The sequence below is a fragment of the Halyomorpha halys genome, unplaced genomic scaffold (assembly GCF_000696795.3).
Source record: "Halyomorpha halys isolate HHAL.00 unplaced genomic scaffold, Hhal_1.1 Scaffold1265.1, whole genome shotgun sequence".
In the NCBI taxonomy this organism is placed as follows: domain Eukaryota; kingdom Metazoa; phylum Arthropoda; class Insecta; order Hemiptera; family Pentatomidae; genus Halyomorpha; species Halyomorpha halys.
Genome location: NW_027110971.1, coordinates 109,695 through 136,290, shown reverse-complemented (window position 1 = coordinate 136,290; position 26,596 = coordinate 109,695). Strand labels below are relative to the sequence as shown.

At 30.2% G+C, this 26,596-nt stretch overlaps 1 protein-coding gene across 2 annotated transcripts in view; it reads left to right on the top strand.

The window, feature by feature from the left end:
• The window catches only part of Syn2 (Syntrophin-like 2), a 227,035-nt gene extending 200,439 nt beyond the window's left edge, over window positions 1-26,596 (top strand). For both annotated transcript variants that reach the window (XM_014433774.3, XM_067049077.1), the window contains 9 exons: window positions 6,097-6,243; window positions 6,616-6,775; window positions 13,505-13,630; window positions 15,623-15,754; window positions 17,700-17,884; window positions 19,679-19,837; window positions 21,965-22,189; window positions 22,663-22,866; window positions 24,178-26,596. In XM_014433774.3, coding sequence (XP_014289260.1) covers window positions 6,097-6,243; window positions 6,616-6,775; window positions 13,505-13,630; window positions 15,623-15,754; window positions 17,700-17,884; window positions 19,679-19,837; window positions 21,965-22,189; window positions 22,663-22,866; window positions 24,178-24,285 — 1,446 coding nt within the window. In that variant the 3' untranslated portion in view covers window positions 24,286-26,596. The remainder of the gene's footprint in view (window positions 1-6,096; window positions 6,244-6,615; window positions 6,776-13,504; window positions 13,631-15,622; window positions 15,755-17,699; window positions 17,885-19,678; window positions 19,838-21,964; window positions 22,190-22,662; window positions 22,867-24,177) is intronic.

Here is a 26,596-nt window from a genome sequence, read left to right as displayed (position 1 = left end):
GTTAATTAAACTGTCATACTTGCAATGGAAATGTTACGCGTATGTATGTAACACTCAACTTCTGCAAGCCTCAAAGAAGGATTGAATAAATAAACGTTATTTTTTATCAATTTAAGTTGATTAAAATTAATGACGTTTTGGCTGATTGATACATCTTAAATGAAATAGTATCCATATTGCTTATTTTAGTGATATGTAACAAGTTTACGATTTCCTAAATGTCTGAAAAGGAAAAACGATCTGTTGACTGGGTTAGAGGAAGTGGAGCTGTCACCTCCAGGCCTGTTACTCTGTGTCAACTCTAGAGCGCGCTGTATGCTCCCACGTAATTATCCTCTTAGCTTCTCTTCGTATGCTATATCTTAGTTTGTGCACTTTCAATTTACAGTTTGTATGGCGAGAAGTCTCTGAATATAAGCCTAGGTTATCGAATTTTTTGAAGTATTTGATTTTTGCCTAGTTACTGCCATTTTGAAAATGAGTAATTTAAAATTAATTTATTGATTTAAAGATTCGATTCCACAGAATCCTCTTTGGATTGAAGTCAATAACACTATCTGTCCATTGTTTCCAACTTGGTCGATCGGATCAGTTTGCTAACTACGATGCTCGTGGCTGACCGTGCTTTGTGAATCAGTTGTTATTAAGTTTCATTCCTTGTTGCTTATATTATTCTTTGGCGTCCCGTGATAACATTTCGACAGATGTTCAGGTGTCTAATGAAAAAGTTGTTTCAAAATTGAATACAATTACCTGAATCGAGAGGTTCAATAGAGCCTCTTGCCTGGGTGGCTGAAGAGATACTTATGGGTTATAAATGTTGAGAAAAAATAACTTATAGTAAAAGAGAGTATACGAAAATAAATCAAACAAATAAATAAAAAAATAAACAAATTTAACAAAATAAATTACTTCTCTTTACAAAAGATATACAAAAAAAATTTAAACCTAATACCTTTAGTTTAGAAATGAAAATAAATAAAAAGAAGATGGACTGAAATATTTATGTGTAAAAGTACAGCAGGAATTCAAAAAATGAATAATAGCCTAATTATGAATTAAATGATGAAGTATGAATGAATAGTTTGACCATTTATTTCGGATTACGTACAATAAAAGGTCATTGAATACAGAAAAAGTTTCATTTATTTCTCTGGGTTGATCTCATATTGTCTAATAGTGAATTTGTTTAACGGGTCATATAAGTCATTGGGTGACTTGGGGAGAGTAAATTTGTCGATCAAATGAAATAAAAAGTATGTAATGGAAAGAAATCATGAAATGGAAGGAACAAGGAAGGAGGAAAAAAAAGGAATAAATTGAAATATTTAGTATGTAGACTGGAATTCAGGATTGTGAAAGGAAACTGGGGGAAAAGTTTTTGTTCTTTTTATTATATCATGTAAATATATGTAATTTATATATGTCCGATCACGGATTGATTAGTATGCTGCGTAATGTAGCAACCCGATGTATTTGGGCAGCATGAATGAATAAAGCATTTCTCTCTCTATCCATTATATAATCATATAATTTGTAATACTCGCAACGAGCTCAAAGTGTATATGTGCATCTATACGAAATCTAATATATAAAAATGAAAATTTGTCTTATGTATATAATATTTTATATTTCTTGAGTCTGATTGTTTGAATAAATTAAATTTTATCCACTTTAAGCCTCAAAACAATCTTTATTTCTTTATTAGTCCAACGTTTTGGCCAATTCGGCCATCTTCAAGGACAATTTATCAGAAAACAGCTTTTATTATACTTATGATTTTTAACAGTTTTCAATAGCCTGCAACAATTTTTTATAATTGACATGGTTATGTTATTGGATTCCAGGTATGCTATTTTATTTATAATAAAATGGGTTGGTTTCCGCTTTAACCTTGAAATATCACGCTTCAAATTTGGACGTAGAAGTTTAATTTTTTTTTCTTGGCTAATTAAAAATTTTATTATTGGAAATCATATGCTGAAAATTAATTTCTTTTTTTAACCTATTTATTAGAAACATATGTCTACGAATAAAAAGAGATGAGAACATTCTTCCTTAAAATATGATAATGCTAAAAGAGAAGAATTTTCATAAGCAAGGAATTTCAATATAGAACATAAAGGGACTGTAAAAAAATAAATAAAATATTCTATACTCTAAAAATTATGTCGCTGAATTATTCTCACTCCATTCCATGACCCCAAAGATCAAAACTTACTCATACATTGAGGTAGTTGCTGATCCAGATCAGCACCAGTCCTGGATAATCCGCCGTCCTCGTTCCAGAGATCAGATAACTGGCCTATCTCTGTTTGACACTCCAGCACCGTCTCCCGATTCCAGGAAATCTCTTGGATATCCTCCAGAGGTCCCAGGAATAGAGGTCCATTCGGTTACAGTTGTTTTACTAAAACATAATTGTCATATTTTTAATGAAAATAAAAAAATAAAATTGCTTAGTATCGAAGGTATCCTTATCGAAAACACGACTTTGAAGATTGATTCAGGGTTATATACCTAGTGTTTGCTAATACATTTATATAACTTTTCTGACTGGTCTTTATGAAAAAATATAAACAAAGGAAAGGAAAGGGGTACGATATTCTTTATAGAAACTGAACGTGGTCATTACTTGGATGGGTGACCGCTCGAAATGGGTTGTCATTCATAACCAGAAGACCACATCTTCGTCCTCCCTTCGTACCGAATTTAAGCTCATATGGATCCAAGGCGACCTCTGAAGATTCCCGAATATCTGTTTTCAGAGGATTCTAGTTTTTTAAGTGACTTTTCTATTAATTAAAAAAATAGTGTTTGCTTTCAGGTTTGCTTCTTTATTTTTTAAAATAAATAATACATATTCATATAGAGGCGGAATTAAACCAGTGTGGGGCCCAAAGTAAATACCACCTTGACCGCATTGCTTTATTTGATAAAAAATGAAAACACAACTTTTCTCATATTAACGTGAGCCAGTTTAGATATAATAATAGAAATAAAATATGTCTTCAAATAATACTACATTCCATATTCATTTAAATAATGTTACCATGACAATCTAGTCCACCATGCACCTCACTTTATAGACGTTTTAATGTTAGAAAATAAAAATGTTGAACTGTAAATAACTATCAAAGTTAGGTAAATTTTGAGACTATTTCTACATTGGGAAACACAACTCTAATAAATTTTCCATTAAAACTTCATGCTTTTCCTTGTTAGTAACTGCAGCTACATTAGTTTTTAGAAGTTCGGTTAAGTGCAGAAGTTCGTCGCCGAGGCTTTCTTCCAAATTCTCATAATAAGTGCTGACAACCATGGGCGTCTTTAAGTCCTTTAAGATATGGGTGCCTTTCGGATTTGATGTATCTTAACTCTTACCCTAAAATATTTTCTGAAGAACTTTGTTAAAATTAATAATTTATTTAATATTTTAAAAAAATTAAAACTTGTATCGCTACAACCCATGAAGGGCCAAGGGTTCTACTTCGTAAAAAAGTACTGTTACTAGAACAACGGTTGTGCAAGGAGGTGAGGTGGTCAGAATCACGCTCGACGGCCTGATTTGTACCTAATTAAGGGTACCCAATTTAAGAGGCTGGGAGGACCCCAGGAGGGCTCCAGAACCCACAAGAGTTGACTCACGGCTACAGTGTAACAGAAAACAATTTTCTCCCCAGCTGGATTCGAACGGGTCCTTGGAGTTAGTAACCACGCGCCTTACCCCGTGGCCACCGTGCTCTCTATTTAATATTTAAAAAGTAAAAAATCTCGGCAAGAAAAACATTTACAATTGGTATATTTCTCGATATTTAATTAGCAAAATCATGAATTACCTCTTAAAAGTCTATTTATTTAAGTACATCAGTTTTTATGAACGTCAGTGATGAAAGGCCTAATCTTTCTAGAAGCAGTCGTTCTCCTCAGCTCATTCTTGATAAGTTATAAATGAAGGAAGTAAAGGAGAAAGTTGGCACTGGTCAGAACAACTACTGAAGAGATTATTGTTTTCACTGGTGGATATAGTTTTTTTCACACTGATTAAAAATCTGTTGTATAATTATTGTTTTCAGAAATATATATTGCTTCTACAATATTAATTTTAAAGGAGTTTTTTTCTCTCTTATATATAAAAAAAGTTTGAGTGATCATCCTCTAATAAATTATTTTAGATGTAAGATGGGCTAATAAATTATTGTGTATACTTTCCGTTAAAATTGTTAGCCACTATCATGGTGTAACTATTATGTACAGTCATGACAGAATTCAATATCACAACTGTTTTACTGTTGTAATATTAATGTCGCACTGGATCTGACGTAATTGTTTATACAAATAATGCCAGTGGACTAACAAAACCGCATTAACTACCACTTTTAACTTTCAATTGAAACGCTTTGATAGTGAACAGTCGCAACATATCAACCTTACCAAATTTAATGACGATAGGCGAGAAAAAATGTTTTTGTATATTGGTTCAAAAAGGTGAAATTGTGTCAGCTCTAGACATAAAAAATAATTAAGTGATTATCATGTAATATTTTATTTTACATATAAGGTGGAATGGTTCATAAAAAAGCTGAATTAAATATAGCGCATACTTTTTCAGAACCGATAGAGATACATAATATAAATACATATAATATAAATATATAAGTACAAATACATGATATAAATAAATTAAAATATGAATAAATTCGATATAATATGTGTACGGGGAACCCCTAGTCGGGCTTAGAACACCCGAAGCCCCGTACACTGCACACTATCCTCTAATTCAAGGCCTATCAACACGAGACTTACCAGATACGAAAAGACGTTTAGGAAGGAGCTGGAATAGGGACCTCTTAAATTGATTTTTAAATTTCAATTTTAATGGAGATGTATCATTGGAGGACCTTTACCTTCATGAATTTTTTTTTCTATACATCTCATTAGCTCGTTGTAAAATTTATTTACAGTTGTGAATAAAATAAATAAAGTAAAAAAAACAATTATATAAATTAATTATTATAGCTAATATGCGTTACGTCAAGGTGTCAATGACCAGCATTTATTTTATTGTGTCATTCTGACTTTTCCAGACTTCGATTTTTTTTTCTAGTTATTGTAGTTTGAGATGTGACATGAAGTGCAAGCAGTCGTGTGTAGTTTCGTTTAGTCATCGAACTGTTTTGCGCAGGAGACGTGTGTAGTTCCCACGTAATCTTCCGAACATGTTTCCCTGGAGAAACTCACTGTGGCGACTTATATCATATGGTTAGGTGTTTGATCTGGATGGGGAAAGTATTCCAGATCGTTCTTAGGATCTGATTTTACTTTCTGGTAATGATGGCTAGTGGTCAGAGAGAAAAGCTGCCCTAGAACTGATGTGGTCAGTCAGATGGATAACCTAGGTAGCCAAGATCTGCACTATAAGAGGAGAATGGATTATAGAAATCGGTAATGAGGGAGTAATGGATTAAAGATCATAAGAAATTATGTTTTCTTAGCAAATTACATCCTTCATTCGACGTGCCAACAAAAAAAACCCTTGTTAGAAGAGACCTTTTACTTATCCGCTTTTCGTCATTATCTATAACCTTGAACGACTTTATATGTTACATATAATTTTTTCCTACTAACCTTCGCTTTCTAGCGGTATATAATAAGTCTATATTACTCCTCTTATTTCCAGAAATGTGTTTTCAAAAAATATGTTTTCTCCTTATGTTTTCTACCAAGTCGTTTCATAGTTTATAATTATCCATTTTTCATTCTTTTTAAAATTTCGAGTTGTTAATTATTTCAAATATAAATACTTTGTAGAGGAAGATTAAAAAAAAAAACCCATTATTTCAATTGGAATAAGACCTATCCGCTATTATTGAAGGCTTTAGCCTTCAATTTAGCAGGAGTTTTCGTTTTTTTGAGCTAAGCTGCTTTCACGCACGAAAGTTTTCACCTGTTTAACTGTTTTCTTTGTCTTCAGTGACAAAAGTAATGGATTATTATTATTTTATAAAAAAAACTTTTTCATTTTATTTTATGTGTCAATAACTAAGTAACTAAAAAATAATACATAATTAACAATAGATGATTATTATTGCGCAGGTGAGATGCGGCATGGTGAAGGTGAGCGATGGCAAGACGAGGCCGACACCAATGCGACTGCAGCTGTCGATGGAGATCTTGAAGCTGCAGAAGGAAGAGTCGACCCCTCCTAACCACAATGTCAGGCCTACTCCCTCCGATTCAAGGGTAATATATATATTATATATTTCAGTTATTTTATTATTTATTTATATCACGAAAAAAAAAACAGTTTAGAGGAAAGGGTGAGCTGCCAGAAATTGTGAAGTCCAGAAGTGTGTCTTGAACAACAGGGGCGTGGCTGAGGACTAAGAACCAATCACCAGTAGCCCTCTGTTCTGTTCAATAATTAATAAATATGATCGCCGAGGGCGTGGTCAACTCCCTTCATTTTTTGGCTTCAGTTTTTCTTTTGAAAGAGAGTAAGACACCCCTGTAGTTAACCTTACATTCAAAGTGACACTAAACTGAATTCATAGTAAATTACTTCTTCTTATTGTAACCATTATGAAAAATAATAATTATTGTTAAACAATACAGGTGCGTATCGTTGGCGTGACGCGGCAGAAAGTGGGTGGCCTAGGACTGAGCATCAAAGGCGGTGCGGAACACAAGTTGCCGATCCTCATCTCCAGGATATTCAAGGAACAGGCAGCCGACCAGACGGGGCAACTCTTCGTTGGAGATGCCATCATCAAAGGTATGTCTATATGGATATTTTGAATGTATGATACATAGGGTGGTCCCATTATTCTTGTTAATTTCTCTCCAGCCTCCTAGAGGCCGTTGTCGCTGAGGGAATTTAGAGGTTACCTTAACAACCACATCTCTGCGACAGCGCCGGTTCAATAAAGCCTGGGTGGGTTGACTTATATTTCGTGGCGGTCCCACGGAACGAAAATTTGACCCAACCACTTTGCTTAGGATAAGTTGGTTACATGTAGTATTATTGTTTTGACAATTTGCTTTCAAACAGTGCAGAAATTCGAAAGAAAAAAAAACAACAGTAATGAATAAAATCATTTTAGAATACGGGATATTGTATTTAAGATTTTTTCGGCCGTTCGAGACTACTCAAGTTATGGGTAGCGTTTTAATGGGACAGAATTTTAATTGGAAATTTGATCCTAGACAAATTTTGTATTATACATTTTTTTTTCATTTACCCCATCGTATACAATTGACTTAAACCATAAAAAATTTGTTTGTTAGTTCGGCAGAAACATCATGTTGAACCATTATGATCGCCATTATTAATTTATGTTTATAATTAATAATAATAATTATATTTCATTCACAGTTTTTCTTTATGGGGCCTTATTGTTATTAAGCTGTGAAAAAAGTCTTAGTTTGATTAATTATCGAGTTATTTTTGCTTGCCCATCGTTCGGGCAAAAGCTGAATTCTATACCCTATGATTAAATAATAATGGTTTTAATTACAAAGCTTAGAAAATCCATATATATCCTCACATTCGATGTAAACTGACTTTATACCATTAATAACATAAATATTATGAATATTTTCAATATGCATTCGACCAAAAAATAAAAAACCATCTCCTCAAATTTTGAGATTTTACGTATTAAAATATGTAGAATTCAAAAATCGAATTAAAAAAAAAAACTCTCAAATAAAAATAAACCGTATACTATACCCAGATTTTCATACGTATGGCATGAAAAGTCATTTTCAAATATAGAGGAAAACTTCTCAACTACTAAAATCTAAAAACACCAGATATTAGATTAATTTTAATTTAATAATGTTATAAAATGATTATTTCAAATAATAAACCATTGTGTAATAATTTTTACTGTTTTCTCTGAATAATTACAAGATTTGGCTTAATGAAATCTCCTATTTACATTTTGGCTTGACTCGATGACATTTAACCATCAGTGCAGTTCATAATATAAATTATATTTATATATTGATGTACATAACATCATGCAGATTTATAAATTAATACTGATTATGGTTGTCTATTTTTAAAACTATTGAATAAAACATATTTTCCTCGTATATAAATTACATGACTTTTACATCTCAATCTTATATTACTACATAATGGGCAAGCATCACAGGGAAATACTATACCAGCCGATCCAAAACCATAAGTGGTATAGTCTACATTTCTAATGAACTACTTCTGTTTTGTTTTCTTAATTACCTAGAAAAAAAAAACTTGATGTGTTTGAAATGTACAATTATAATAAAATAATACTTATTAAAATAGAATCAACTAAAAATAGAATTTAAATTTTTATTTTAAGTTGAAATTAAGATACATAGAAATTAAAAAAATAAAAGAGAAAGATAAACTACAAAATCAAAATATTTTGTAATTGAAAAAATATTAAAAATAAAATATAACAAACTACACATATATTCACAGAAAAATATTATATTTCAAATATACGGAGATAATAAAATAGTATTATTAAAAATATATCTAACTAAAAATACTATCTACGATATAAACCTTTTTTTAACTTGAAATTAAGGTACATAGAAAATATTTTAAAAAAAAATGAATAAGAAAATATAATCACATATAATAAATAAATTACAGATCATCAATATATTTTGTATTTAAAAAAAAATACAAAAATAATATAATTAAAAAAATCTTAAAATGTCGTGATGAACCAAAAGTTAATTGAAACATTTTGAAAAATACTTAAATATTAAAACAAATGTGTAGCACTACAACCGATGAAGAGTCAGGGGTTCAGTACTTTGTAAGGAAGTACTGTTACTAGACTAACGGTTGTACAAGGAGGTGATTTGGTCAGAATCACGCTCGACCACCAGATTTTAACCCAACTAACGGTACCCAATTTATGAGGCTGCGGGACTATTCAATGAGAATGCTATGTAAATAATTTCATTATTTTAAAGAGATTGAAGAAATATATTAAACTATATATATCATCATTTACTTCATTTTGATGATGTGGCTGCTGTAGAGGCGAGGGGCTTTTCGTAAATGAAAATATACTAACCTCTACTCAAGAGAAAAAAAAAACATAATTGCTGGTTCGATTTTAATAATTGACGGAGGTCCAAAAAAAAAAAAAAAGATACCGAAAAGAAAATATGCTTTCCAGTTGACACACAAATTTAATGATATTAAATATAAACAAATGAAATGAAATATATATACAAACCAAAAGGGTCCTTTCTCTAATTAAAGAAATGATAATAAACAAAGGAGATGGACGATTATGATGCCTTAATATAAAAATTTTAAAAAAATAAAATAATTAACTCTCTAATATTACGCAGTGAATAAAAAACAAAACACTGGATATTTGACAATAACAAAAAGAAAGTCACTAACAGAAGATGGACGAATAAAAGCCCGTCGATTTGCGCATATCGAATAAAAAATAGATGTCTCCGAAGATGGAAGAGATTGGACCTTCGTTCAAACGGTGAAAGGCTGGTGACAATTTGGTGAGTGATGGCCACTCGCAATACTCTACTTCAAAGGCTCGGAGGCCAAACAGTAGCTGTGACCCACAAATCTTGTGCCTCATAAAATTGACAATAGACTCCAAAACAATGGCACAGGGGCGTTTGAGAATCGAGTCTCCGCTTAGTGGCTGAAGACATACTAATTAAAATACTCAAAAACATGGAGTAGACTGCCTGGGAGTCCCCAACAGCTTGTCCCCATGTTTAATAGTTCCTCATTCTGAATTGTCCTTGAACGGGATCTTCATAAACTCACAGCACAGATATACAATGAAAGCCCTGCCTCAATGAAGTATTTTAATCAACTAACTAGTAAAAGCTATTTTAATTAGAAAAAACAAAAGACAAAAAAAAAATTATGATTGAAAAGTCAACTGGAAAGGTCATTAAAAAATTTAATTAAAAATAAATCTTTCTTTTGGGTTTAACAGCTCAAAAAAAAACAGAAAACAGAAAATTTATGGATTGGCTCAAGTCGTCAAAGGATGATAAATATTTTTCCCTCAGTGAAATGAAAGCTGGGCAAATTAAACTAAATTTTCAAGTTCATTCCAATTACAGAGAATATAGAAGTAACCCTAATCGAGTTGAAATTATTTGTTAAAAAAAGAAGTTTAATTTGTTCAAAATCATAACATTATATTATATTTCAATATTACAACAGATTAAACATATATACCATAAGTACAACAAGCTGACAAAACGGAAATATATAACCGGGCTAAATGTATTTGTCAATTTTACAATCATGGTGGCAACAGTTATCGAAACCGACTTCTGTGTTATAATATAAAAGGTAAATTTAATATCTTTTACCTTAGCTTGGTGTTATTGTCTTCGTTTTGTTTAGATTATCGCCTGTTTGCAATTTAAGACGGTTATCTTGTAAAGAAACCACAAGACTGCGAAGAAACCGATCAGTGACGATATTTGAGTTCTTTCGGAGTCGAATTTCGACAGTATCGATTTAACTTCGGATAATATTCACGTAGAATCAACAATGATTCAATCCTTTATTTATTGCAGAGAACAGTGTAACCTAGAAATGTGTAAAACAACACAACTGTCAAATTCCAACTTTTCAAATGGAAAAAAAAAGAAGAGGGACATTCTATATATATTTTTTAAATCAATTTTTGTAGAAGATAAATGCTTTTAAAATTAAATATTAGTTTGGAAATATTGGAGGTTGAAGTAGCAATCCATAGCTTGAGGTGTCTTTGATCAACGCCTTCAAGAAGGTTACGCAATCTTTAACAACTCAACCCCCACCCGGCCGTATCCAGTCGATAGAATTCAACAGAGATTTGGTCAATATTCGATGCTATCTTTACAATGTGTTAAAAAAACAAAAAAAAAAAAAAAAATAGAAATAGCTCTTAAGTAAGTACATACGTCCTTCTTTATTAATGTTGAGAGAAATGCTTAATTTAGCCATGCTGTTCAAATACATAGCATACCAATCGATCCATGATAAATATTAACATGATATTAGAACAATCCCCCCCCCCCCGCCTCTCTTATAAAGACCCTCACAACTTCACAACGTTCATGAATTGGACCTCAAATTGTCTATTTTCAAATTACATCTTAAAAATTAAATACTATAAATATATTATTTCAATTTCTTGAGACAGGTAATTATTGATTAGATAAATCAAAAATTGTATCCTTATTAGTCTCAACACTTTTTATTACAACAGTCCAACGTTTCGGCCATTTCAGCCATCCTCAAGGAAATCTTCAAATATAAATTCTTCCTCACATTAAAATTTAAAATTTGTTTTGCAGGCTATTCTGCCCAGGTCATTAATTATAAGTTAAAAACCTATTTTTTAATTTAAAATCATAAATATCTAAATCTTCTTATTTTAAAATTATCCACCAAATCATTACCATATACACAAACCATTTATTTATTATATATAATTTATTTATTTATTTATTATACATTTACCAATGTTAATTGTATATAAATTAATATTTGACATATGACAGTTAATTAAATATAATTTATTTATTTATTTATTATACATTTACCAATAAATGGTTTGTGTATATGGTAGTGATTTGGTGGATAATTTTAAAATAAGAAGATTTAGATATTTATGATTTTAGATAAAAAAATAGGTTTTTAACTTATAATTAATGACCTGGGCAGAATAGCCTGCAAAACAAATTTTAAATTTTAATGTGAGGAAGAAATTATAATTGAAGATGTCCTTGAGGATAGCTGAAATGGCCGAAACGTTGGACTGTTGAAATAAAAAGTGTTGAGACTAATAAGGATACAATTTTTGATTTATTTTATTTGATTATTTTTGATAAAATGTTATTCTTACAATACTGAATTTTTTTTGCTATATTTACCAGATCCATCTACAACCTAGCGAGGATCAGGTATAAAAAGCTAGCTGATAAGGGTTAATTATTATTTTTTTAAAATATTTATTTATTGATATTTACAACTGTACATTATAATACATTTAGTAAATCTTACCTAAGTTAAATTGGAGTGTTACAGGCGTGTAGAGAAACTACCTATTGGTAGCACTCTAATGACATTTTACATTAGCTGGTCTCGTGGCCATCTTCTTTTCAGGCGCCTCGGAGGATTGTCAGGAATGGAAGAGGATGCAAGATTAGAAATTAGGAGGTTTGAGTGGTTAGAGAGTTTATAATGGAAGGAATGATATCTGGTTAGGGCTGGATCGGTTACATAAGGAACATTAAGGTCTTTGTGTATGATTTCATTTGTGACAAAGTAAGGAGCATTGAGGATTTTACGAAGGATTTTGGATTGTAAGGATTGAATACGAGAGGAATTCGAAGGTTTAGTGGAGCCCTAAAGCTCAACTACATACGTCCAGAATGGCCTTATTACAGTCATGTAGATCAGTCTTTTGTAATGTGTTGGAAGTTTAGACCGTTGTCTAGTAAGTGCTGTAATAGTCTAAATCGACATGCAGTTTCCTGTCTTTTCAGTCTGGTGTGAGGATTCCAGATTAATCGCTTGTCCAAATGTAGTCCAAGGTAGCAGATCTGTTCGACAGGGGTAAGAGTAACATCATTAAATGAAACTGTAGGGCAGTAGGTAGGTTTATGACGGAGGGTAAAGGTGATTTGATGGGATTTGTTGGAATTTATCTTAATCCTCCAATTACGACACCAATCTTCAAGGGCTGTGATACGGGATTGGAGATTTTGGGATACAGTTAATGGGTTATTATTAACAGCAAGCACACATGTGTCATCGGCATACGTGGTGAGGATAGTGTTAGGATTGGTTGGAATGTCAGCTGTATAGACGGTGTAGAGGATGGGATCAAGGATACTACCTTGAAGAACACCAGCAGACTGAGAATAGAGGGATGAATAGGAACCATTGTGGTTTACTTGGAAAAATCTATCAATGAGAAAGGAACGAATGAGGGTTAATTATGGTTTAAAATAAGAGTAAGTGAAAATATTTTGTTATTTCTGTGTCTCCCGCATTCCCCTTAAAGTTTCCGAAGAATTTTCCTTCCTTAATTAGTTCTTATTTTTAAAACCCTGAGCAATGTAAAAAAATATAACACATTTTACAAGTTTAATGTATATACATTCATTTGCCTGTTTTTATCAGTTGTGAATATCTTGTTCTAGATTGCCATATTTCAGGAGCTTTGTTGTCTGTTTCTTTATTTGCTTTAAGGTCCCTGAGCACTTCAATTAGGGACAGGAAGGAATGTTTATTCAATAGATTAGCAATGTATTTTAGCCTGAGTGTTCCAGGAGTTTGCATTTGAAAGAAAAATCAAACATTTTCGGTCTTTTGATTTATTTTCCAGGACTACAGTTTTTGTGAATCATCACCAATATCATCTTAATATTTACACATACTAATCAATTTAAATAAAAAACCATATTCAGAATTAGATTGACTATGTATATTTATCTGTTACAGTCAATGGAGAGTTAATAACACATTGCCAGCATGATGAAGCTGTCAATATACTGAGGAACGCTGGTGACATCGTTATGCTGACCGTCAAACACTACAGAGCAGCCACACCTTTCTTACAGAAAGCGAGTGAGTACTCATTTATTACCTATTTAAATGAGTATAAAAATAAAATTATTATAAAAATATTATTAATTTACACCTAACTTTTCTAGTTATACTCTCACTACGACTCCATTGAATTTTATTTATTTTTAAAAATTATTCATTTATTTTTCAATTCAGTATTTATTTATTTCTTTTTACAATATCATTAACACTGATAAAGTGTCTTGGGCTTTCTACTCTTTCATTCTGAATCTTAACAGGTTTTTCCTCCAACCCAGTGAATGAGAAATTACTTGCTTAGGTTCTTCCATCATATCCAGCATCACCATATTACTTCTAAAATTTAAATAATTTTTCAAATCATTTGAAAAGTAAAATCATATTTTAATATTCGTTTTATGATTTAATTATGAATTTCATTTCTGGGTAATAATTTCAAAATGAAATGGTTTTAATACCGCTATTTACATTTTTTCACATTATTGTTCGTGATATGAAAAAATTATTATCTTTCTTTCCTACTATTTTTCTGATATATACTAGAATTTTTCATTTCCATCTCAATACACTCAGGAGCAAAAACTTGATATTCAATATTTGAATTTTTAAGGCTTAATAATTTAATAATTAATATGATTAATAATTTTATTATTGCGGGCATGATCTGTACAGTGTAGGGATTATGTGCATTGAAATAATACCTTTAGGATGAAAAGAGTTGGAAATAATCGTTCACTTGTCTTGAGGCTGCTTTACTGTATTCAACTCTCCTCAACTATAAGTAGGTTTTCGTTTATAATAAATATTAAATTTTTATTCCACATGTTCTTTTCTTATCATCAATTGCCCTTTATTTATTCCAGTCAAGGATAAGGGTTCTTTTAAATAAAAACATAGTCAGAAACAAGGTATAGCGTTAGACATAGAGAAGGGTGGAGCGCATGTTACAATGTAGTAACGCTTTTAGTGTCTCATTCCATCACTGTACTCTACTGAGTATTAATTCATGGTCTCTTCTTATCATAAAAAGAAAGACATCCTCACCTCAACACCATCTACTGACTAACTAAACTTACTGAATAACAGCAGAGTTCAGTTGAGGATGTTTCTCCTTCCATAATAAAAACAGATGATCAATTAATATTGAATTGAATGTTGTCTTAAAAATCGAAACAAAATTAAAGAGATGTATATGGTACTATACACATATAGTTAACCCCCTCCCCCCCCAGTAAGCATTATTACCTTATATATTATTAATCCTAAATTATTATTTTTATTATTATTATAAATTATATATTTTTTGTTTAAAATGTTTTTTGTAAATTAGGTGTTAAAATGTTATCATAGTTGTCATTCTCAATGATTAAATTTATCACTATAATTTATTTTAATATTAATTAATTTTCTGTTTTTATTGTGGAAGGAGAGACATCTTCAGCTAAACAGACTATACTGAATAACTGCTGTGCTCGATTGTGGATGTCTCTCCTTCCGTAATAAAAAGAGACAATGAATATTCGAAAGAATTTCATCCTAAAAAATGGAGACAAAAATTAAGAGATGAATATGGTGCACATATATTTGTATAGGGACACATATTGTCCCTATCCGGATAAGTATTAATAAAAAAATGATTATGAGACTGTATAAGGTATTTAACCTGATTATTAATCCTAAATTGTTTATTTTTATAATTATCATAATTTATATATTTTTTGTAAATTAGGTATTAAAACGTTATCATAATTGGTTTTTTCAATGGTTAAATTTATGATTTTTAAAATCTTAACCCATAGTTTTCATTAATTATTTTATCTATTGGCTGACAAAACTGACTGTACTTTGAGTCACAGTCATGCCACTAATTAGTCTCAGCAGAGAGCTGTTCATTTTCATAGGAATAACTGAGTAGCTACAATTATAAATAATTTATATAAGCACTAAGTCATGACTTTTTTTTATTAGGTTATTTTAAATAATTTTTATGTATTAAGTTGATTTTTTTTTCAGATCAAGAGGAAGGTGAACTTGATAACGGCTGTATGTCAGAAGAGAATGATGGATGGAAATGCAACGGCTCATCCGATCATTCTTTAGATTCAAGGACAACCACTTTAACGAGATGGGTTGATATAATAACAGGTAATTTAATAATACTGGAATAGAATCAATTATATTTTGTTCCTTCAAGTTACTTCTTTACAATTGATTTAGTTTTCTTATATATTTTTTATTTTAAAATTATATTAGTTTCTCACAGAAAGTGGCAGAAGTGATGTTAAAACCATTTGTTGCATGGCATTTATGATTTTACTCATTATTCATTTTTGATGAAATAATGAATAGTATATGCCTGTTCTCAATTTTTACAAAAATAAGTTATTTTACAATATATTTTTAATACATTAATGTTCATTAAATGTTTTTTGAAAAATAGCTTTCTTTTTCTTTTCCAAACCTACTACTTAAATAATATAAAATATTAATTATATAACATAGATATATTACCAATTGAGAGAAATACAGGACAGAGACAGGCTTATTTCTTATTAATTTAGTTTTTTCATAAATAAAATATTTATTGTTTGGATAGGAATTTAATTTCAGGTAAAGTATTTAACATTCCCTATTTTTTCATCTTGATTATAGTACTTTAGGTCCGAAAACTTGAACTCAAAAACTTATTTTGATCTTATTGGATGTATCGTTTGAAAAAATTAACAAAACCTATTATATATATTTTGTTTCTATTTATACATCCATTCATTTCCTAATTAAATTCTAGATTTTTTAAATTAATTGCACATATCTACAATAACAATCTTTTGAAAATTGTATTTGATAATTTTTGCTCATCTTTACGCTTATTGGTGTACTAAAACTGAAAATGAACGCCATTTTCATACATCATGTAAAGATATTTCGTGAATCTCTGGTATGTATTTAACATACATTTAACTGACCATTATTTTTATAGTGAACATATTAAAATATACCAAATAATACAATTCAGACACTATTTGGTCAATTTGACTTTGAGATATAGTACTCGGTATTGAGGATTGTTTAAATATATGTGATTGACTTTTTTTTTGGCTTCATATCTGGCTAACAGAAGAAAGAAACTTGTGTTTCCAATAGTAAAAAAAACATTTGAATTTGGTAAAAGAATGTATGGGTTATAAAGATTTCCAAATTAATTTTGTTGTTAATTTTATATCTTGTATATTTGTTTACTTTACTGTTCTTTTGTTTATAAAATAAATGGAAACTTCTTATCTACTTATTTGGTAATTTCAAATGATGGGATAACGTACATTTGTAAGGAAAACTGTTAATGATTTGTAAGGAAAATGCAATCAGAAGACTATTTAGGCCCCTTTGTATTTATATCATATAATTTTTAGTGTGATAGCGGATGGTTCAGTGGTAAGGCACTTTGCAACTAACTTCAAGGGTTTTTATTCTAGCTGTGGAAGATTATTATTTTCTGTTGGCTCCATGGATCAGCCCTGTGGGTTTAGTTTAGGAGCCTTTCAGGGTTCATCTAGGCTCATAAACAGGGTAAATTAGATAAAAATCTGATGGCAAAGTGTAATTATAACCAAATAACCTCCTTGAACAACCATTGGTCTAGTAACAGATCTCTAGGTACTTACAAAGTACTGCACCTATATTCCATATATTCAGATATAGACACTGTATGTTTACATTTATACAAATTGATCAATAATTTCTTTCAATCTTGCCTTAACTTTTTATATCTATTAATACCTGAAACATAAAATTATACAACATTAACTCGTAAATATAAACATAAAAGAACCAAACATATATTATTGTAATATTCATCAATAAAAGCTCTGCATTTTATTTTATTTCAAAACTGTTATGGTATATAACGTTTTTGTTTTCTTCCAGTATATTTTTTACCTATAGGTAAAATATAATTGATGTGTAATAAGTAGCAAAGAAAAATGAACTGTATAATAGTTTAACCCAAAAGAATTTAGTAATTATTATACATATATTTATGAAATATGTATATAAAAGAATTTATCTTTATTCACTAATATTTTTATTCCAGTTCCTTTGATGATGGCCTATGTGACTAGATACATTTTTGGAACTGACAAACTGAGACCAAATGCTTTCGAAGTGCGCGGACTGAACGGCTCCAGTACAGGAGTTGTGCACTGTGATGATGCTGCTATCCTTTCACAGTGGCTCAAGTATATCACAGATAATATCATGGGGCTCACACATTTGCAGGTCAGTAAATATATTTTATTTCATATCTTTGCATTTTCATTAAATATTTCAGACTGTTTGATTATTGTATTTCCAGTTTGTTTGTTTGTTTAATTACATCTATGAAGCATTGCTTATTTGTTTCTTGTTAATTATAGTATAGCAACTTCTTAGATTATTAAAATAAAATAATAAAAACACATGTGTTTATGTAAAAAAAAAAAAAACTAAGTTTTATTTATTTCCAACCAAAACTCTTTAATATCTACAAAAATTTGAGAAAAAGATCTTCACATGAATTCTGCTAAATAAGATTCTAGGAAATTCAGATTTGTTCCTCTTCTTCTTATATTTACCCATAATCTTTCAATTTTTTGCATATTCGCTAATGTATTTGGATCAACAATGTGATATTTATGCTATAGTCTGATGTTTGTAGCCCATTCTGTATGAATTCATGTATGCCTTCTGTATACAACTACACTTCTCAGATGTTTTCTTCTTTTGATTAATTCTGACTATGTGGATTCTGATCTGTTCTTAAATAATTCCAAAAAACATTCATTGGTTTCATGGCAAATCCCTCCCAATGCCTATTGTTGAGGAAGAATGTGCCCAATGTTATACTTTTGAGTATCATAGTAAACTTTCATCTATGTCCACATATTTACCATCTCCCCCAATAAAAGTTTGATTTTTTTCAATTTTGTGTACATATTAACCATTTTGGGTTGAGACAATTCTAAATGTTTTAAACTATATTTTATACTTGTGAATTACTCAAACCATGAATAAATAAAGTATACTGCAGTTTCTAAACTTACTTTGGAATCTGCAAACCACGATAAGAAAATGTTTATTGTTCAAATAGCAAAATATTTTTTTGCTCACAAAATAATGGAGTTGGTTCTCTTGTACATCTATAAAAAAAAGTGCTTAATTTTGATCAATTATTATCTTATATTAGTATCGACACTGATTAATGTTCTTATCAATAATAATGTTTGTTTATCATTGTTGCCTTATAGCCAGGATCCAGATTTTTTCGCAATTGCATATTTGTTTTATATGCATTTTTTAAACATCAAAAGTCTTTTAGAATTAGGTTTCTCCACTGCAATTAGCCAAATTTTATTCTGGATATTTGATGATAAATTCATATAATACCAAATTTGGACGATTTCAATGAATTAAAAAAAACTAGGCATTAAAATTAAAATTGAATCAAATTACATTATAGGTTCATTTCTAACGAACCAAACAATTACAAATAGCAAAATTACGCTGCCTTAAATAATTTACTTCTTTTTAGCTTCTAGCAATTTATAATTAAAGTGCATTGTATGTGTTGTCTGGGGTAATAGCATTAAATATTGAGGTTACAGAATATATTTTTAAGTTTATGTAAATATTTTTAAATGTAATTTCCGTGTGTAACTAATGTACCTGCAGTAATTTACAAGAGTAGTATATTATTGTTTTAATCTGTGTATATAAATGTCTTAAAATAAGACTGTACATACTATTTTAATAATCATGTGTTTATTATTTCCCATATCAGGTATATTAATTGTTTTAACGAGGCTGAATTTCTTATGATCCATTTGTAGAGGCCAATAAACAAGTGTGAGATTCATTAAAAAAAAAATTTAAACCTTGATGATGATGAACAACGATATTACAAATTTTTAAAAACTCTTGAGATTCTTTACTCCTATGTTCCATTATATTAACATCCTACAAGCACTATATTATCAATTATATCATACAATTTTGAATAATACATATTTATTAAATTTTCTTTATTTTTCATAGATGAAGCTATATAACAGAAATTTCCCAGCAGCAGAACGTATCGAATACATGGGATGGGTGAATGAGGGAATACTCAACAATAACCAGCCATGGCAGAATTATAGGCCTCGATTTTTAACTTTAAAAGGAACTGATGTCATGCTTTTTGATTCACCCCCGGTAAGATCAATATCAGAGTAATTTCATAAATAATTCTTTATTGTTTTAATCTTAACTTTCTTAAAGTTTAAAACAAAAATGGCTATTTATATGAATTTAGGCATAAATAATCATCTGTTGATAAAATATCCGAACTCTGGCAAATGTTATTGAAAAAGTTACTGCACACAGTTGTAGTTTACGATTTCTATATCAATTGTAAAAGATCTTACAATAATAAGGTTATGATTATCAAAAGCAAATATTGGCCTCGTAATTAAAACTCTTAATACAAAATGCATGTGTACAGTCTTGTTACATAGTACAGGAGAACTCGGGAGCAAGAGCAGGAGAAATCGGGACAACTTTTCCCTCCAAAGACATTTTTGTAGTAGCATATCGTCGAAGCAGACCAAAATAAGAATCTACAAGTCACTCAGTAGATCAGTATTCACATACTAACAGCTGTGGCATTTGGACTCTACCAAACCATATTTGGTGGTGTCTAAAAAACACTGCAAGATTAAAGAATAAATATACAAAATATATATTTATTTATTTTTTATTGTGTGGCATTAAATTTTGTCATATATATTCAAACATTGGCGAAAGAGATAAGAGAACACACTCACCATATTTACTGAGATGTAAATTATAACCAAATAATGAACAGAACTAAAAAATGAAACTTAAAGTAAAATAACATCTTAAACAGTTAATTACTAATATATAAATTAAGGAGTTATTTAATGACCTGAATGTGTTTCAATTCATCAGACTTGCAAGATCGCACTGTCGTTGGTAGGGCCTATGTTGTGTGGATGGACAATAATGCAATTCCACAATGAGTTATGAATAAAACTATATGGAAACAGACGAATGATAAGACTAGCAAGACTGTGTGTCTGGCGATGCAAGTAAACTGCTTAGTGTCAGAAATTGGAAGACAACAGCAATGGACAGTGAAAACTGATGACCTATGCTGAAGTCTCAAATGATTGGAATGATGCACTGCTTAATAGTAATATCCAGACATGTTGAAAATTCTCACGTTTACTCCTCTCCTAGGATAGAAAAAAAAAGTAGGTTGATACTCTGTCTGCTGCTCTCTTCAATCTAGCCTTACATAAAATAGTAAATAGTATAAATACACAAGAAAACATATTCTATTCAAATTGTCAAATTTGTGCATATAAAAATGATTTGGGTCTTCTGGCTACAAGTGTTCAAACCCTTACTCAAATTTTCGATGGACTCTACACAAAAAGTAAAAATATGGTCCTTGAAATTAAAAGATACAAAACTGAATGATATGATATGAGCATTGCTCTGTGTAATTCAAGTGTTACCCATAACCTTGTGATAGAAGGATACATTTTTGAAAGTGTTAATACTTTTATCTACCTCAGATCTGAAATAAATAATGAAAATAAAATATTAAAATAAGTGTACAAGGATTATGGCCACTAACAATGCTTATTTTCAATTTGAGGTTTTTTAAATCATCCTTATGTCAAGGAAAACAGAAGTAAGGTTATATATTATTATAACCTTACTTTTATATAACATTAATTACACTTATTCTTTCAAACATGGCAATTTACTATTTCCATCACAATTGCATTATGAGTCTTCAAGAGAAAAATATTTGGCTCCTTATTCAATGAAATAACTCAAGAATGTAGGATAAGAACATTTAATGAGCTCTATGGCTTATACAATAATACAGAAAAATTAAGCTTTGCCCTGCCTGTTCTGAGGATACTGGATGACATAATATTAAAAAATATGCTCCAAAGCAAAATTTTTGAAGTGACGAGAAGAGGAAGACCAAGAAGATAATTGGATAATGTGGAGGACGACCTCAGGCGGCAGGGACGTCTGAAGAACTATTCAGGAAGCCAAACTTGCCCCTTGGCTTTAGATTTATAAGAGCGAAGAGAAGAAAAAGTTATAAGTTTTGCTTTGTAATGAAGAGGTCCCTTTCACTTTTTTCAACCCTTCTCAGTTTAATTAGATCTAAATTATATTTTGGTCTCATTTTTAAGATTTTTTTTTCAAAAATCCCTCCAATTCCTTTAGAAACTTGATGGAAAATACTCCTTCATGCCTCTTTTTATTAATTAGAAATTTTTTTTTTCATTTCAGTTGAACGTGGGAGATTGGAAAGAGTGCGGTTTAGTCTTCAAAGTTTACCAATCTATGCTGAGGGTTATCAAAGATTCCGAAAACGTTGATGAAAGGCAACATTGCTTCCTAATTCAAACTTCTGGTCAGGAGTCGAGGTATTTCTCTGTTGAAACTAGGCAGGAACTCTTGAGGATAGAAAGCTCCTGGCATAATTCTGTTTGTGCAGCCGTGATAAAGCTCGGGGTAAGACAAATCCAGTTTAGTTATTTTTGTATCTTTTTAGCTCTGATGAAGCTCTACAAAATGGCTCGAAACCTCGGAAAATAAATAGTTGTTAATTAATTTTTGTTCTCTTGGACCGTATCCCTAATCATCTACTTTATATTTTGAAAAATACGGTCATTCATTTATACATATTATTATTTTCTGTTTCACTGTAGCCGTGGTTAAGCCCTTTAGTTCTAGAGCCCTTCAGAGTCCACCCATCCTCATAAAATGGGCACCATTAATTGGGTAAAAATCTGGAGGTTAAGTGTGAATTTGACCAAATCACCTCCTTGCACAACCATTGTTCTAGTAACAGTACTTCCTTAAAAAGTACTGCATCCCTAACACTTCATGGGTTGTAGCGGTGCAGATTTAATTTTTTTTTTTATAGTTACTATGAACTTTATTTTTTTACAGTATGACCAATATAATTTTAATTTTTCTTCCAGAGTAAAAGTTTTAATGTCTCATTTGGAGGTAAACTTGCTGGCTTGACACTCGACTGGAACATGGGTTTCGCTCTCTTTGATAATATTTCCAGGCAGTTTCTGTGGCAGTACAAGTTCTCTCAGCTTAGGGGATCCTCAGATGATGGCAAAAGTAAGCTTAAGCTTCATTTTCAAGACGTGGAGACAAAAAGCATTGAAACAAAGGCAAGTACTCAATCGTTCTCATTTGATAAATAAATAATAACATTATACTCTCATTTATTAAAATAAATGTATTTATTCCATCTATCCCCTTGAGCATAAAAAAAGTTGATAAGTATCCAGTGCATTTGTGTTGAGATGTAATCCAAAATATGTAACAAATAAAAAAATACCAACAGGTCGATGTATTACTTTTTAATTCTTTGAACATCAAATGGAAGTTACATAATAATGTTGACCCCTCTGCCACAATTGTGGCCAAGAGTCAGAAACCGCACCCAGTTCATGTACTGAGAAAATATCCTAACATGCTCCTTGTCACCCACCAGCACAATATTAGAGAATAACCGAACTGTTGGAGAGGAAAAAGTATACATGTTATTAGGGAGTGTATTGAATAGATAACTAGGGCCCTACAAGGTTTGTGGACATTCTTGTGTTTAGTGCGACAGAAAAGGAAGCATCCCAAAAGTGGATCCTACGATAAGATTCGAAAGGAATAATTCTGATTAAAGTGACAAGATACAGACAAAGAGAACATTTATGCCATGACTATACAGATGAATTTGGCGAGAGACAATTTTCAGTGAAAGGGCTTTGATTCGGAAATAGAGGAACCATCCCTTTTGCAACAAGTAATTTTTTGGAGGGACTAGGTGTTAAAGGGAACTAGTTTCAAAGCATGGCAGAAACCATTATTCTGGACGCCCTTGGAATCCTGCATCATCATTTATATTAGACCTTAGCTGGATATTTTAAACTCTATGAGTCAAATAGGGAAAAGGCGGAAAAATAAATAAATAAATGTATTCAACTAATCACGAATAATGTTTTCTCATCCCTTTTAATATTGTCTATCATCTGACTGATCAGTATACCGTGTATTAGTAACTCAACACAGTTGAGCAGCTTCTCACAACTTTATTTCGACTTCCTCCTAGCTGATGACACTTTGGGTTTTATACCCTATTTTCAATATGTACTTTTTTATCAATATAGCATTTTAGTCATATGCTTAAATTATAATGTCATCTAAAATAAAATATTTTGCTAAAATCCTTGTAGATATTAGCTCAATTTGTTATTTCATCTATTTAATGTTTTCACAGATAGCAAAGTCGTAAATAAGACAGTGCAAAGAGTAATAATAGTATTTTGGGTATTTGTTGTGGGTTCATCCGGTAAAAGAAAAAAACAGTGAACAGCTGAAAATAACAGTTATAATAAAACATTAATTTTAAAGTTTGAAAAATAAAAGTCATATTTAATTTTTTTATATTAAAACAGTTATATTTTATTCCTTTTTCTATTTAGGAACTGGAATGCAGTAATCTGCAAGCTCTCCTCTTCTGCATGCACGCTTTTCTTACTGCTAAAGTTGCATCTGTCGATCCTGCTTTTCTCAGTTCTAGAACACCTTAAATGAGTCATAACTTAATGATTAAGCGATAATGTAACATACGCACAATATGTTTACGTATGACATTAACCATATTTACCAAAAAAAACCTACTATTAACTGTACCAGGTTGTGACGTTCAGTAGCAATATAATGGGAGAATAAGTGAAATTAGTTAATTTATAATCAATTTACATGAGAAGAATATTATTAAGTTTGTTGTTGAATTTATATTGTATATGTTTATTTCTAAGTAACTTTACACACAATTTTTTAATTAATCTTTTTTTTAAATGACTGATAGCTTTATTTTGATAATAAATTCTAATTATTAGAATAATTATATAGACTCATTATAATTGTAAATAAGATTAAAGGAATGTATCATACTGTTAAATATATTGTATATAATTATCATTGTTTCTTTCCAAAGACCAATATTTGTATGGTTTAGTATTATTTCCATAAGTGCTCGTATTTGATTTTCCTTGATGGGAATTTTATATTCGAATATATCGAAATTATCATGTTTGTGTAATATTATTATACCTGATAATAAGCTTTTGTCTTAGCGAATTTCACTCCTTTGCTGGTCTTGTTAAATAATAAATAAATCATTTTCGAAAAGCTTTTCGCACGATAGTATTCTTTACCTTTTGACAGTATTATGTTCTAACAATAGCTCAACAGTGGTAATCATCTCCATTATTTCATTTTTGTGTTTTACTTATATTCTTTCGATTTCTTTAAAAAAAAAAAAAAAATTATACAAGTAGATTAGGAATGGGCTAATTCTTTAATTTTTCAAATTGAATAAAAAATTATTAAACAGTTATAATTAACATAACAAATAAAATAAAAGTTTCAGAGTTCTGGTGACAATTTTAAACTTTCATATTTTTATTGTTATTAGAGTCAGCCCTTTAATGAACTCGAAAATATTTTTATAAAAAATGCAGTTTGAGAAATTTTGATTGAAAAAAAATTATTGTCCTACATTTTTATGAAATGCAAAAATTATATTAATCAATTTTATTTCATTTAATGTATAACAATAAGGAAAATAAACTTTAGTTATAGTAAAATAATTTTAATGTTTAAAATTATTTTAATTTTATTTCTAGAATTTTGTTCATCCCTGACTGATCCAAAAGTAGAATGAATTATTTTTTATTTTTTTGTTGATGAGCTACCACAAATGTTAAAATTCATTCAGAGCTTCCAATTTGAATGTTATTGATGTATGATGTTATCACTTCTAACTAAATACTGAACTAAGGTATCCTTTTATGGAGTATTTTAGGTCAATTTGATTTAAATAAAACGCACTGAAGCTGTAAAGAATCTTTTATTTGATAAGTTTAATCCATTCTGTTTATGTCCCATTATTTTTACGAGTTTTATATTTAAGTATTTCCTATAATTATAATCTTAAATTATTATTAACACCTGAAATCTTTAAACTACCTTTTCATCAACGAATGGACCTAAAATTCTTTTAATTGTGAAACAGAAACAATAACTTTTTTTTAGAGTTTGAATTCATTTCATATTTTCTGAATGTAATCATAAAATTAATCTATGTTTTAAAAATAAACCAAAAGTATAAGCTGTTAAAGAAAATTGATATTTTTTTTTGTATATTGTTGTAAACAAAATTAAACTGCTGGATGAATTTATTGTATGACATTAGGACCCTTTACCCTTTCCTGTAAATGCGATATATATAACATTCACATAAAGATGTTAGAGAGTAAGGAAAAGGAGACAGGATTGTCTTAGTTATGTACCTTTCAGATACATGCTCTTTTGTGACTGCTACAGAAGGACAGAATAATTTTGTTTGTTTACTGTTTTATGATTAATAGAGTGCATCTAAGCTTCATTTATCTGATTTTTATTCATCCATAAAATACTTTTATTTATTTTCACTTTTAATCTATTCTTATAATAGAACTTAAACTCACATTCAACTATCCTCTTAAACTGTAATTTGATACAAATACATAAATGTATGATGTACAGTGTATTATGATGGTTTTATGGAGACGGAAGGTGGCTAATGGAATCCTTCTTTGTGTTCTTTCGAAAACACTTCAAGAATGTCCTGCATACTTTAATTCTTGAATCAAGAGCATATGGCAAAATCTCCTTAATGTTTTTGCTTCAGAAATGGTTCTTAATCTCAAAATGTCCTCTTAGCTAAAAAATATCCAATCTAAACGCAAACGCCATTGAAAAAACTGAAAGCTCCAGTAAAACTGTGTGTATTTCACATAAATCAGTTGTACCAAGTTAATTGCTAAATTATTTTATGGAACTAGTGTTTTTCCT